At 43.0% G+C, this 13,963-nt stretch overlaps 1 protein-coding gene across 1 annotated transcript; it reads left to right on the forward strand.

Annotated features, from left to right (window-relative positions):
- The first annotated feature begins 710 nt into the window (after positions 1-710).
- LOC140377547 (inactive rhomboid protein 2-like) lies at positions 711-13,352 on the forward strand. The gene is made up of 17 exons (XM_072462991.1): positions 711-850; positions 1,498-1,649; positions 1,964-2,147; positions 2,454-2,654; positions 2,899-3,027; positions 3,154-3,254; positions 3,347-3,565; positions 4,142-4,253; positions 4,335-4,409; positions 4,522-4,683; positions 4,910-4,995; positions 5,066-5,129; positions 5,201-5,295; positions 9,173-9,248; positions 9,373-9,473; positions 9,716-9,869; positions 12,028-13,352. The coding sequence occupies exons 1-17, from the start codon at positions 713-715 to the stop codon at positions 12,457-12,459; spliced, it is 2,481 nt and encodes an 826-aa protein (XP_072319092.1). The 5' UTR covers positions 711-712; the 3' UTR covers positions 12,460-13,352.
- Positions 13,353-13,963: the final 611 nt, after the last annotated feature.

A 13,963-nucleotide genomic window follows, 5' to 3' on the forward strand; every position in this document is an offset into this window, starting at 1 on the left:
TAAAGCTCCAGGAATATATGGGGTTGTGACGTTGCTGGTAATGGCCAGGACACAAGTAAATTCATCTCTACTGTCATTTATGGACAAAAGCATGCAATGAATTTAGATTATGGAACTGAATGGCTGTCTGTGCAGAATGTATTTCACGTTCATTGTGTTTTAGAAGTATTGTTTGAACTGGCTAACATGGCTTAAATAATGTATTTATGGATGCTTAAGGTTGAGGTGAAAACTGTAAAATTGAGCACAATATTGGTCAAAGTCTAGTGTAATAGGGACAAGACCTCACAAGATAACAATTTTCACACATTGTGCACAAACTTTGCATTTGAAATGAATAAATACAAATTAAGCTCTTTCTGTTTTTTAAACCGGTTACCCCTAACCCTAACATCTATTGAAAGACAGTGTAACAGTAGCAATGCCCATCCTGAACAAAACAAAATTGTTAGACTTGTTGTCACTTTGTTGCTCACAACAAATCAAAGGCAGAGGGCCAAGCCTCGTCTCACTGCAGATCTCTGGAAGTTTGCCAGCACCTGCCATATTTATTTAAAGGCTGTTTGCTTGAGTAGATTAATACTTCCATTTTATATATTTTCAAACAAACTATTGCAAACCTACAGTAATTGAACCATCATTAGTGACAAATGCATCCAGAGCTCACAGTATAAGTTACATTTAATACATTTTCTTTGCAGGTCTCACTTGAATGGCGTCACAGGAAGGGGAGGAGCCTCCTTTGAATGGTGGCCAATCAAATAGCCGCCTCAAAAGCAAAAAGCCTCCGAGTCTTGTAATAGCCATTCCCACAACAGCATTAAACATGGATCCTGATCCTGCCAAACAGGTAAACTGTTACTGAATGACATTGTTCTTGTAGATCAGAGAAGCGGCTGCTCTGCTGCCTGTGCATTGTACTTGCACTTCTGTCAACATTGTCTAACTTATTTATAATCTGTTGTGTAACCAAACTATACTGCTTCATTGTTCTTTTGCCCGGAGTTAGTTTTATAAGTGTAATGAATAAATACAAAGATGCTTGTTATCTGCGTAGACGTGTTTGCAGAAGCCTGCTCTGCATGTGTATGAGTTGCTGAGTTATGTAGGCATTTTGGACAGCTGTCCTCTCAGCCCTCTGACACAGGGCCATGCTTTCCCCCACCGGAACACATGCCCAAAACATAGCCTCGGGCTGCAGTAAAGTTCAGCAGAGCATGCTCTTGCAACACTTACTTTTACTACTTTAACCCTTCTTTTAAGCATAGTACCAACCTGGACATTATATGCACCTCTGGAACAAGGAAAGCCCAAAATAAACATGTTTCCTGTGGCACTTTATCTCTAGAGTGATGCAGGCACCACATTAGAAACTACAACACATATTTGACTAGTGTTTGAGTAACTTGCATTCACAATTTAGATATATTCTGGCTTAGTTTTGTCCAGCTTATTCCTACGGTTTATTGTGCAGTCACCTTTTCTTTGTCTCAACAGCCTCTCCGATCGGCACTGAAGAAAAGTGCGAGCGGTCAAGCGCCCAGCTCAGTGTCTGAGAGTTTCGGTGGCGCCGAAGATGGAAACTACTTGACCAGAGACAGGCGATCAAAGTTCAACAGACAAACCTCACTCTCACAAAGTATCAGGAAGTACGTACATCCCACAAACCACATGTAATGGACTAATGAAGTTGTAAAAGTCCTGTATGATGATTAAAAACACTTAAAAAGATGATTAAAAACACATACATTTTTTAGTTAGTAATTATATTACTATTTTATCCTTTTACATTCACTGCATAATCCAACTCAAATGGGACAATCGCTCCAAAAGAACATATAATGTATACTTTGTTTCAACTTCGACTAACTAAAGCAAAGGTGTCCAAAGCGTATTTCATGAAGCCTGAATAAAGAGTATGATTGTTAAAAATGCTTTGTGTGCTTCTGTGTGCTTGTTGTAGAAACACTGCTCAATGGTTTGGAGTGGGTGAAAACTGTGAGAGCAAACAGCAGGTCTGGCACAGGAAGAGCATGCGCCACTGCAGCCAGCGCTATGGCAAACTCAAGGCCGAATATCGAGAGCCGGAGGTGACCACGAGCATCGAGCCGGGCCCAGAGTCTCCCACCACATATAAGATGAAGAAGGTACACACTGACCTATACTTTATGCAGCATACCTTTTTTTACAATCTTATTTTTTGTCCTTCTTTGAACAAAGTTGGACAGGCAGAGTAGGGCTAGCACGTACACACAGTGTGAAGAAAGTGAAAAAGTGTGATGGACATAGAGCATCTGTGCCATTCTGCAAATGAGACACTCCGCTACTCCATTTACATTGAGTTAAAACCCAAATAATGTATTTTACAATAAAAACACACTTGACAGTGGCCTGGCATCTTGCATACAATGACACATTGTATTTGAAGTGGTGACATTGTGGTTTATTTCCAGATCGTGGATCCACTTGCCCGAGGACGAGCCTTTCGCGGGGCAGATGATGTTGACAGCCGATCTCCTAAAACGCCCCACACTCCAGGGGTCACCTCCCTCTCCTCCTTCACTAGCCAGCGCTCCGGGTACAGCCGCCTCCCCAAACGCAAGAGAGAGTCTGTGGCCCGCATGAGCATCCGCGCAGCATCCAACCTGATCAGGGTAAGTGGAGCCAAGACCGTTTAATGCAGTTATTACAGGCAATAAAAGTCTGGGTGCCGTTGTGGTTTATAACATTAGGGAAGAAACCATGAAATAACAGGATGTATATAGCACCCCCTTGTGGTGTTACAAAATATTTCTTTATAACAATTTGAGGTTGAATTTGAAATACCTTCTTATTGATAGTAATTTGTATGCAGAATGCACAGCTCGGGTTACAGGTGTAATTGTGGTTCTCCTCCAGGGCCATGGTGGATTGGTGGGCTCACAGACCGGCCCCAGTTTTCCCAAAAGGAGCTTCATGCGGCCCAGCTGGATGGACGACGACACCGTGGACTCTGCTGACACCTCTCGATCCCTCTTCTTTGGCAAGGTCAGTCAGCCAATTATGCCAGCTATTATTGACTTCTGACACTTCAGTTATATAATCAATTACCGTGTGGTTGCCTGAAAACAATAATATACTAATCTACTTGATGATATACTTCTTGTTCACAAGGGAGATGCTCGAGATGACTTTTATTCCATGGCTGACGATGTTTTTGAGTCGCCTCCCATATCTGCCTCTTTTGGTCTTGGAGACACACCAGACTACAGCCAGTGAGTGAATATGCTGCTACTGTAGATGAGGAATGAATCTGTATTGGTTATTCTGCTCAAACCTTTACTTGTTTTCTTCCCAACAACTGAAGCACAGAGATGTATCGAACTCCTAAAATGTCAGGAGCCAGACCGGAGCAGGGCATCCATCGTCGCGGCCAGCGCATTGCATCACAAGTGAAGCATTTTGCCTTTGACAAGCAGAAGCGGCAGTACGGCATGGGCGTCGTGGGGAAGTGGCTGAACCGAAATTACAGACGCAGCCTCAGCAGTAATGTCCAGAAACAACTGGACGATTTCCATAGCCACAGGTCTGCAACGGTTTCAGTCTGTATTCCTTTTGTTAGCAGGAAACGCAAAAATAGAGAAGAATGTTATGGCCGAGGTGCAAAACGGCTCACTAGGAAAGGTTTTTGTGTTTCTGTTTGTGGAGGTCTATCTTCTGTAATGATCTCAAACAATGTCCAAATATGAAACCGTTTAAACTAAAGTATAAAGTAATTATTATAGTGGTGTTATAGTGGTGGCATGTTATTCTGCACCAACACAAAAAAACTTCTGGAATGCAGCAATTTATTTATATTGAAGCTTTTGAAGTAAATAGAGTAAGCAGCAATTAATTTTGTATAATAAAGAGCAAAAGGGATTCATCAGTAAATTAGAATCAAGTTTGGCAGAAGCATAAATATGGTTGTTATACTTTTGTAAACTTGGTACTTTTTTCTTCAAATCAAATTTAAACAAAAAATGCCTGTATAAGTATCTATTTGTTATTTTTTTTTCTAAGCGTAGAAAGAAGTTTTCTAAAGTAATTATAAAAAAAATCTGAATTAATACAGTGCTGCCTTTGTCTAGGATAAATAAAAAGTATATCGTTGTGTTCACAGGCCTTACTTCACCTACTGGATAACATTTGTCCATGTTGTGATCACATTGTTGGCCTGTTGTACATATGGTTTTGCCCCTGTGGGGTTTGCGCAGCACTCACAAACTGAACTGGTGAGTAATACATACAGTATATAATCCACACTCCACTGATGTTTTAGCTCACAGTTTGTGCCATTGTCTTGTACCCTTTAGGTGCTGAAGAACAAAGGCATTTATGAGAGCGTCAAATACGTTCAACAGGAGAACTTCTGGATTGGGCCCAGTTCTGTAAGTCTTTTTATATCATCCACTTAGTTTAAAAATGTACAGTATATTGGTCTTTGGTGACACTCACACTCTCACACAATAACAGCTCATTCGCTCTTTTTCTTCTCCTTAGGAAGACCTGATCCATCTTGGGGCCAAATTCTCTCCTTGCATTCGACAAGACAAGCAGATTTTCCGCCTTATTGAGAAAGCCAAAGACCTGGAGAGGGACTCGGGATGCTGTGTCCAGAATGACAACTCCGGGTGTGTGCAGACCAGCCGCTCGGACTGCTCTGTACGTGAAGCGACACCCTCCTTACAGTTTCATCACAAACACGTCTCTGTGTGCGGGGAGATCTGACCACAGGGAAAATAAACCGTCTAGCACGAGAATATTCGCTAAAGCGTGTTTGAACTCTGCTGAGAATACTGAGCAGGAACCGGTTGTTTGTGGCTTCCTTGCACACACTCTGCTTAATGACATGTTTTGATATACAATATACATACTCTCGTTCATGTAGGAGATGCTGGCCACGTTTATCAAATGGGAAATAAATAATAGCGTGGACAACAGGACATCCGGGGCCGTCTGCCATCTGGACCCGAGGTGAGTTTATTTTAAGTGACATTTTTGTGCCACGTTCTCATCTGATGCTTAACTTAATTGTTGTGATTAGACTGTGTTTAGAGCCTGGATCTACTGGGGCTCACGTTTGGAAGGACGATATCACACTTTGGCCTGTGAGTTGGCGCTCAAACTGGTCAAGTTCACAAAAGCTGTATTTATTCAAATGTCCCCTTTCTGTTTACAGATGTGCACACGCCCCACTGCATGGAATCACACAGGCTACAAAAACATGGACTGTAAAATAAAGGGACGACCGTGCTGTATAGGAACTAAGGGCAGGTAAAAGCAAGTTATGGTCCTTTTTCTTCTTTTGTTTTTATTGGTTAACAAATCGACAGTGCGTGCATTTGTTACTCACTTATTCGTGTTACTGATGTCGTATGTGTGCCCTTTCAGTTTAAGATGAGGTCGTTGTTGTTTTTGTCACGTCACAATCCTCATCCAGTCGTGTTGTGTGTCTTTGCAATTGCCTTCTTAGTCGCAGCTAGAATATTTGTTACGCTTTAAAATAACTACAATTCTCATTAGTGAGCAGATAGTCTATTAAGAATGATTAGTCAGGCTTAGTACCTATTTAACTAATACTATTACCCTAATTCCTAACCTGAACCTTAATTGTTAATGTTTAACTGTTTATCAAGCATAACTAAGTATTTGTTCACGCTTTGTTCAGGTGTTATAAGATAAGATAATCCTTTATTGTCCACACATGGGGAAATTTCATTGTTGCAATGCAGGTAGATACAGAGGAAAAGAACAGATCACTTATAGGAAGTTTAAAAAAAGACTCTCAATAGAAGATCTCTTATAAACAAAAACTCCTATAGACAAAACCTCCCATTTCCCAACAAGGGATGGAGGGGAAAATAAATAAAGATAAATAGATTATGAAGTGGTAGCCCTTATTTTTATACAACTCCGAAAGCGTTAGTGTGATCAGAATCCTTTTCTTCACACAACCTCCCGCCCTCCTGAAGTCGGTCTATACTTTGTTTTAGGTGCACACATCCAAAACCATTCTTCATCTGGTATATTTATTCTCATGTCTTTTTTTTAAGTTGAGATTTGGTTCAGATAGAAACTAATTAAATTGTCACTAAATATTAAAGTTAGACCAATAGGGATTTGTTTTATGTTGATGCTGCTAATAAACGAGGTGGAAATGACTGTAATATGTCACAAACACATTAATAACAAAGTTTTAGCATTTCGCAATTTTTGATATTTCCAAGATGCAAAAAAAAGTCTAATCGTATAATGGAGATGGCTGAGTCTCAAGTTGCGTTGTCATAAAATCTTTCTATTTGTTCTGACTGTGAAATAAGGTTGTACATTAAATCCAAATCGAGAGGGATTCATTTTCCTAATTATTATTCTTATTTGCCGAGTGCACAATGCCAACAATATTAACAAATTAGCCTTAAAACAATTAGACAAAACGTACAGTTGTCAACACACTGCTGACATGAAGGAGCTCGAGTCTTTTTAATTCACGGGGCGCACAGCCAATCCTCTGGGATGGACCAGAGATCAGACTCGGAAGGAACATTAGTGATTCATAAAAGTATATTTAGTTTATGGTTGAGGGTCTGTTGGGAACGTCTAGTGGAGCCCTCTGTCAGTAGGGTATTCAACTCGCACCTCCGGGAGAGCTTCTCCCATGTCCCGGGGGAGGCTGGGGACATTGAGTCCGAGTGGACCATGTTCTCCGCCTCCATTGTTGATGCGGCTGCTCGGAGCTGTGGTCGCAAGGTCTCCGGTGCCTGTCGTGGCGGCAACCCCCGAACCCGGTGGTGGACACCGGAAGTAAGGGATGCCGTCAGACTAAAGAAGGAGGCCTATCAGGCCACTCTGGCTTGTAGGTCTCCGGAGGTCATCGACGGGTATCGGCAGGCCAAGCGAGCCGCGGCTCGTGCTGTCGCAGAGGCAAAAACCCGGGCCTGGGAGGAGTTCGGGGAGGCCATGGAGGAGGACTATCGGTCGGCACCAAAGAAATTCTGGCAAACCGTCCGGCGCCTCAGGAAGAGGAAGCAGTGTCTCACAAACACCGTTTACGGTGCGGGTGGAGGCCTGCTGACCTCGACTGGGGATGTCGTCGGACGGTGGAAGGAATACTTTGAGGATCTCCTTAATCCCTCAGTCACGTCTTCTGAAGAGGAAGTAGAGACCGGGGACTCGGAGGCTGGCTCATCCATCACCCAAGCTGAAGTCACTGAGGTTGTCCGCAAACTCCTCGGTGGCAGGGCTCCGGGGGTGGATGAGATCCGCCCTGAGTACCTAAAGTATCTGGATGTTGTAGGACTGTCTTGGTTGACACGTCTCTGCAACATCGCGTGGCGTTCGGGGACCGTGCCTCTGGACTGGCAGACCGGGGTGGTGGTCCCTCTGTTCAAGAAGGGGGACCGGAGGGTGTGTTCCAACTACAGAGGGATCACACTCCTCAGCCTCCCGGGTAAGGTCTATTCCAAGGTACTGGAGAGGAGAATCCGACCGATAGTCGAACCTCGGATTCAGGAGGAGCAGAGTGGTTTTCGTCCCGGTCGTGGAACACTGGACCAGCTCTATACCCTCCATCGGGTGCTCGAGGGTTCATGGGAGTTTGCCCAACCAGTCCACATGTGCTTTGTGGATCTGGAGAAGGCTTTTGACCGTGTCCCTCGGGGTGTCCTTTGGGGGGTGCTCCGGGAGTACGGGGTCCGGGGCCCTTTGCTCAGGGCTGTCCGGTCCCTGTATGACCGGAGCAGGAGCTGTGTTCGCATTGCCGGCAGTAAGTCAGACCTGTTCCCAGTGCATGTTGGACTCCGCCAGGGCTGCCCTGTGTCACCGGTTCTGTTCATAATTTTTATGGACAGAATTTCTAGGCGCAGTCAGGGGTCGGAGGGGGTCCGGTTTGGGGACCACAGGATCTCATCTCTGCTGTTTGCAGACGATGTTGTCCTGATGGCTCCATCAAACCCGGACCTGCAACATGCACTGGGACGGTTTGCAGCCGAGTGTGAAGCGGCTGGGATGAGAATCAGCACCTCCAAATCCGAGGCCATGGTTCTCGACCGGAAAAAGGTGGCTTGCCCTCTCCAGGTGGGTGGGGTGTCCTTGCCCCAAGTGGAGGAGTTCAAGTATCTCGGGGTCTTGTTCACGAGTGAGGGAAGGATGGAGCGTGAGATCGACAGGCGGATCGGTGCAGCGGCTGCAGTGATGCAGTCGCTGCATCGGACCGTTGTGGTAAAGAGGGAGCTGAGCCGAAAGGCAAAGCTCTCTATTTACCGGTCGGTCTACGTTCCTACCCTCACCTATGGTCATGAGCTTTGGGTAGTGACCGAAAGAACAAGATCGCGGATACAAGCGGTCGAAATGAGTTTCCTCCGCCGGGTGGCTGGGCGCTCCCTTAGAGATAAGGTGAGGAGCTCGGCCACACGGGGGGAGCTCGGAGTAGAGCCGCTGCTCCTCCACGTCGAGAGGAGCCAGCTGAGGTGGCTCGGGCATCTGTTCCGGATGCCTCCTGGGCGCCTCCCTCGGGAGGTGTTTCAGGCATGTCCCACCGGGAAGAGGCCCCGGGGAAGACCCAGGACACGCTGGAGAGACTATGTCTCTCGGCTGGCCTGGGAACGCCTCGGGATCCCCCCGGAGGAGTTAGAGGAAGTGTCTGGGGAGAAGGAAGTCTGGGAGTCCCTGCTCAGACTGCTGCCCCCGCGACCCGGCCCCGGATAAAGCGGCAGAAGATGGATGGATGGATAGTTTATGGTTCAGGGAATTATAAAATATAAAGCCACTTTTTATTTGTTTTTAAGGTAATATGAAATCAAACCAAAATGGTGATTGATTGATATGAGAGGAAAAATATCAAATGTCATTAGATCGTTCAGCCCGAAAAGAACGAATATCCCTAAGCACATAAACTATACCCCTTGTAGTAACTGTAAATTTGTGCACATAGTAAGCCTGTTTTGATTCTTATTTTTATCTTGTAGCCTATTTTTATTTTTCATCCTGTAGCAAATTTCAATAGTTTTCTTTTTGACTTTATATAGGTTCTTTTATCATGGGTCATTGTTTTGTGTTGCATCGAATCAAGTTCCTATGTTTGTGAATCCTGTTAATTGACAACGGCAATAAACCTTTTCTGATTATGATACTGACACTTTCTTATTTCCTGCAGATGTGAGATTGCGACCAGAGAGTATTGCTCCTTCATGCACGGCTACTTTCACGAGGACGCCACGCTCTGCTCCCAGGTACAATCTCTGATACTTTAGCTGTTTTACACTATGCATGCATCAAAGTTACAATCGAATCTTCATGTATGTTGCCTTGCTCTTTTCTCTTATGATTTCGTTCACGCACACGTTCCCTTTTCAGGTGCAGTGTTTAGACGACGTGTGCGGTCTGCTGCCTTTCCTCAACCCCGATGTCCCCGATCAGTTTTACAGGCTCTGGCTCTCCTTGTTCCTCCATGCAGGGTTTGTAGGCCAGTGCTGCCTTTTAAACACTCACGCAATCATGCATTATTTTATTTAAACCTCTATGAAATTCGACAGTTATTGCCCTTGTTTCCCTTGTTTTTTCTCATTTAAAATCCGTTTCTGATACTTTATAAGCTTAAACTGAACAGAATTGCATCATGGACATTAGTTTTTAGCTGCTTAGCCCACATTGTGCTTTGAAACGTGGATACCTGAGCGGTTTTGCTCTGTGCTGGCAGGCTGCTGCACTGCGTGGTGTCTGTGATTTTCCAGATGACTATACTTAGAGATCTGGAGAAGCTGGCGGGTTGGGCTCGCATCGCCATTATCTACGTCTTCAGCGGCATCACGGGAAACCTAGCCTCTGCCCTTTTTTTGCCTTACAGAGCGGAGGTAAGTGCACATTTACGGTATTTACACACGCGCTGTAATTTATCTTTTATTTAACTTGTATCACCTGTAGTGATATCACCCGAGTGTGACCTGAACGCATAAACACAGCAGTATGACACATTTGTTCAGCTCCAGGTGGTTGGTAGAAAGCAGTGACCAGTTATTTCCCTCGTCTGTGTCATTGCAGAGCTGACTGAAACAATGTGTTATTTAGATAATGATACTAAAGTTAATTCACTCTATAATGACTTACCGTAATGTTTAAGTTGCTTGTGGAAAGTTGACCCAATCCCATTGGCTCATGAGATTAGCAGTGCGTGTAAGAGAAGAAAGGGGTGTGTCGCTGTTTAAACTGTGCACAGTAACCGTGTGCTGTCAAGCGTATATATATTTTTATGTAGAATTTTCTTTTTTTCCAATTGAAAAAAAAGACAAGAATAAACATAGAAGACAGAACAATGCAGAACACAACATGACCAGAGAGTGGAAATCAAAGTAGCTATCGACTAAATATTAAATAAAAAATCCTGCACACTGTCTTACAACGTTTTGGCAATGTTGTCTCTCCACCTGTAAATAAAATTTCACATTGCAAGTAAGACAGTGTGCGGGATTTTTTTCAGTACATTAAGCGGTACGTACGCCTTTTTCTACACACCTGCTATAGAATTTTATGTGCGTAGCGCCGTGGTCATATCAGAGTCCGTCAGAGTTGTAAATCTGAAAGTTTTTTTTTTCCATTTGTCTTATGTCTGTTTGTTCCTGTTCATTTTCAAAGTCAAAGTGTGTCAGAGTTGATGATGTGCAGATGAGTTATATTACATACTTTTGTATATTCCAAAATGTGCACGATTTGAACAGCATGTGCTTGACTTGCTTCTGGCACCACACACTTTCCCTATCCAAAGCCCAGTTTTTGCTGTGAAGGATTAGTTTAATACCATTGTGAGTAAAGAAAGAAACCAGACTCTGCGGATTACATCTTTTACACAAAGACAATCGTTGCTTGGCCACCGACATGCCTATAACGCAGTGAGCTAGAAAGAACAAATCCTTGATAATACAGAATTAGTATATCCCTAAATATTGTGGAAAAACAAGTACCAAACCGTGAGCTTAAACTGAACATTCAACCACTTATTTAGTCTTTTTGATGCAGCGTCGTCCTCAGCATCAGAACTCCCATCCGCCCGGAATAAGCAGAGGAAGCAAATGCAAGGCACAACACGGGGCACTGAGGGCGGTCAAGCCAATTAAAGGTGCTAAGTGGATTAACGTTTAACTTGTCAGAGACCTTGTGGCTACAGCATAAATGACTCAGACATCAGCTGTGAATGGAAACTTCCTTCGAGTAAAGCCGCTAAACAAGTAGAGTTTGGGTCCTGGAAAGCGGCTCTGAAATTAATTACGGAAGGCGACTATTTCTGTGTTGACCTCCCAAGTCTTTGACATTACGCTGCCTTTTGCTTTTGTATCTGGGTATATATAGAAACACAATTATTGACTGGTCGAATTTAAATGTTGTCAATTTGTAACTCGCGTACAGTTTCCCCATAAAAAATATTATGCCAGCGTTATTATCTTCCCTTAATCGGTTTGTTTTCGTCCGTGTGTGACCTGGATAAGGCTGTGACGACACTGAATCACCCGTTCTGCCTCATTTAAAGCTGATGGTCCAACACACACAAGTAGTTTTTGGAAAAACATATTATTACCCATCTCACACCAGGTTCTTAAAGACAAAATGCCCGTATGCGTCTTTTTGATATTCACAAACCAAAACATGCACAATAGGTAAAATCCTGACCAACACTGCCTGACATTAATGGGTCAAATGCAGAGAACAAATTCCCCAACACAAACAATAAAGTGCACCTTGTCATTCAGGCCATTAAGACGTCAGTGTTTCCCACAGATTTCTGATTTCTTAGAATATTGAGACATATCCTGGGACTTTTTTGGGTAGAAATGTCACTTTAGTTTTCTGCAATGTGAAGAAAAAAAGAAAAAAAAATTCTATGATTTCATTTTTTTGACACAAAGAGGGAGAAATCTAGTCTATGGGGGGTGACCGAGTTTCCTCCAATAATCCTGCTGTAAACATTGTACTAATGAATGAACTCTGGGTGCGTGAGTAACTGGTGTCCGTCTGTCACAGGTGGGACCGGCGGGGTCACAGTTTGGCCTTCTCGCGTGCCTGTTTGTGGAGCTGTTTCAAGGCTGGCAGGTGCTCGAGCGCCCGTGGAAGGCGTGTCTCAAACTCGTGTGCATCGTCCTCTTCCTCTTCCTGTGCGGTCTTCTGCCGTGGATAGACAACATCGCCCATATCTTTGGATTTCTCAGCGGCATGTTGCTCGCCTTTGCCTTCCTGCCCTACATCACGTTTGGGACGTTTGACACATATCGAAAACGGATCCTAATTGCGGTCTCTTTGTTGGCCTATGTTGGGCTATTTGCGTCGCTTATTGTCTGGTTTTATATTCATCCTATTAACTGGCATTGGCTGGAGCACCTCACCTGCCTCCCACTCACAAAGTCGTTTTGTGAGAAATATGACATTGACCATGACATTAACCATGTGGTGCACTAGTCCACGGCTGGATCGACTGATCAGAGGGAAGAGAAATTGTGCCACTTAAAAAAAGAACTATGGTAATCACCTTTTTATTATCAACTAATGGAGAATATTGAAGAGAAAGATGATTTTTTACTTGCTGCAGTAGCCTCAATATTAATAATAGTAATAATAATTATATAATATTGTTATAAAGACTGGATTCTCGGGTAATAAAACACTGACCGAATCTTCATATTTTGCCCGGAAAGACGGTACCAATGCAAGGACACACGTATTGCCTTCAAAATACTTCAGGATATGTTTTTGTTGTTTTGAACTGTGCACTTAAATTAGCGTTAAATACCTGAACAGGGATTAAGAAAATCAGAGAGCAGTTGTCAATCAGAACGTTTAGTTTTTTTATGCTACCAAAGCCACTCGTGCATGCACATGTTTGTACACGAATATCACTTTTGTTACTGGTAAGTATCTGAACACTTGTGCCTCATACATGGTTTTATTGTTATGGTTGTCCCTAACAATGTGACATATGATTTATCTGTAAACAATACAAAACCTTTTAAAATCATAACCACACCGTTTTCACAGTGGCTTTAGCTGAGGGCACTGGCACTGTCTTTGTTTTGCCCCAGTGTGTGCTGAAGTGGTGGGAAAGCTGCTGTAACGACTGTTATGATTGAGTTACTAAGTGAGTGATGGGATTATGTGAGTCATGGACAGTCACGGTGTTGTGTTTGATATATTCAGGCTGTTTTGTGCCAGTTGGTACTTGCTACTTAAGCGATGTGTAAACTTCCTCTTGATATTTTTAGAAGGCCTTTTTAGAGACGGTTATGGGGTTACACAAATGGGACCAAAAGAACTGGAAATAATAATGGTAATTGTTTAACTGTTTTGTATTACTAGCTGGTCAATAAACTGATGTTTCAACAATTTGTATTTTCCCTTCTGCGTTTATGCCTTTGATGCTATAGAGCTCGGGATAGAATATCAATGAGAATCATCAGGCAAAATAATATAAAAAGTAAACACAAGAATCCAATAAGATGCTTGGGTCAGCTCATCATGCTATGGTTCAGAATACTATTAAATGAATGCTAAATTTAGTATTTAACAACCTAAAATCTCCATTGGTTTGATATCAGGCAAACTGGACATTGTATGAGCTCTATATTCTCAATTCTTCTTGAATGATGCACATAATAACTACTGTACAAATAGATTGTTTATTTAAAAAGCAAAACAACATAAAACACTTAGACTTATAATTTATCATAATTAATCCCACTGCATTTTTTTTTAAAATATGCCTTTGGACTCAAAGTGCTCATTAACTATAAGAGAATAAACGCTTTAAAATCATCTGCCACATTTTGGGTTATTCATGCTTGATGAGGAAGGGTATGTTACTGATCTACAAACTACTGTTTACCACCATCATTCCCACGCTCAGGTGCTGGTCTTTATAGAGAGGATTTTTCATTTTTAACCAACTAAATTTCACCTTTTAATTGGC

This window comes from Eucyclogobius newberryi, unplaced genomic scaffold (assembly GCF_026437365.1).
Source record: "Eucyclogobius newberryi isolate DKJ021-1_F unplaced genomic scaffold, fEucNew1.0.hap1 SCAF_4, whole genome shotgun sequence".
Lineage (NCBI taxonomy): Eukaryota > Metazoa > Chordata > Actinopteri > Gobiiformes > Gobiidae > Eucyclogobius > Eucyclogobius newberryi.

Excerpts from the sequence above, each read along its gene's own strand:
- LOC140377547 (XM_072462991.1), top strand. The coding sequence starts at position 713 with ATGGCGTCACAGGAAGGGGAGGAGCCTCCTTTGAATGGTGGCCAATCA. Across the intron at positions 1,650-1,963 it reads CTCTCACAAAGTATCAGGAA|AAACACTGCTCAATGGTTTG; the intron begins GTACGTACATCC and ends TGCTTGTTGTAG. Across the intron at positions 4,684-4,909 it reads CCAGCCGCTCGGACTGCTCT|GAGATGCTGGCCACGTTTAT; the intron begins GTACGTGAAGCG and ends TCGTTCATGTAG.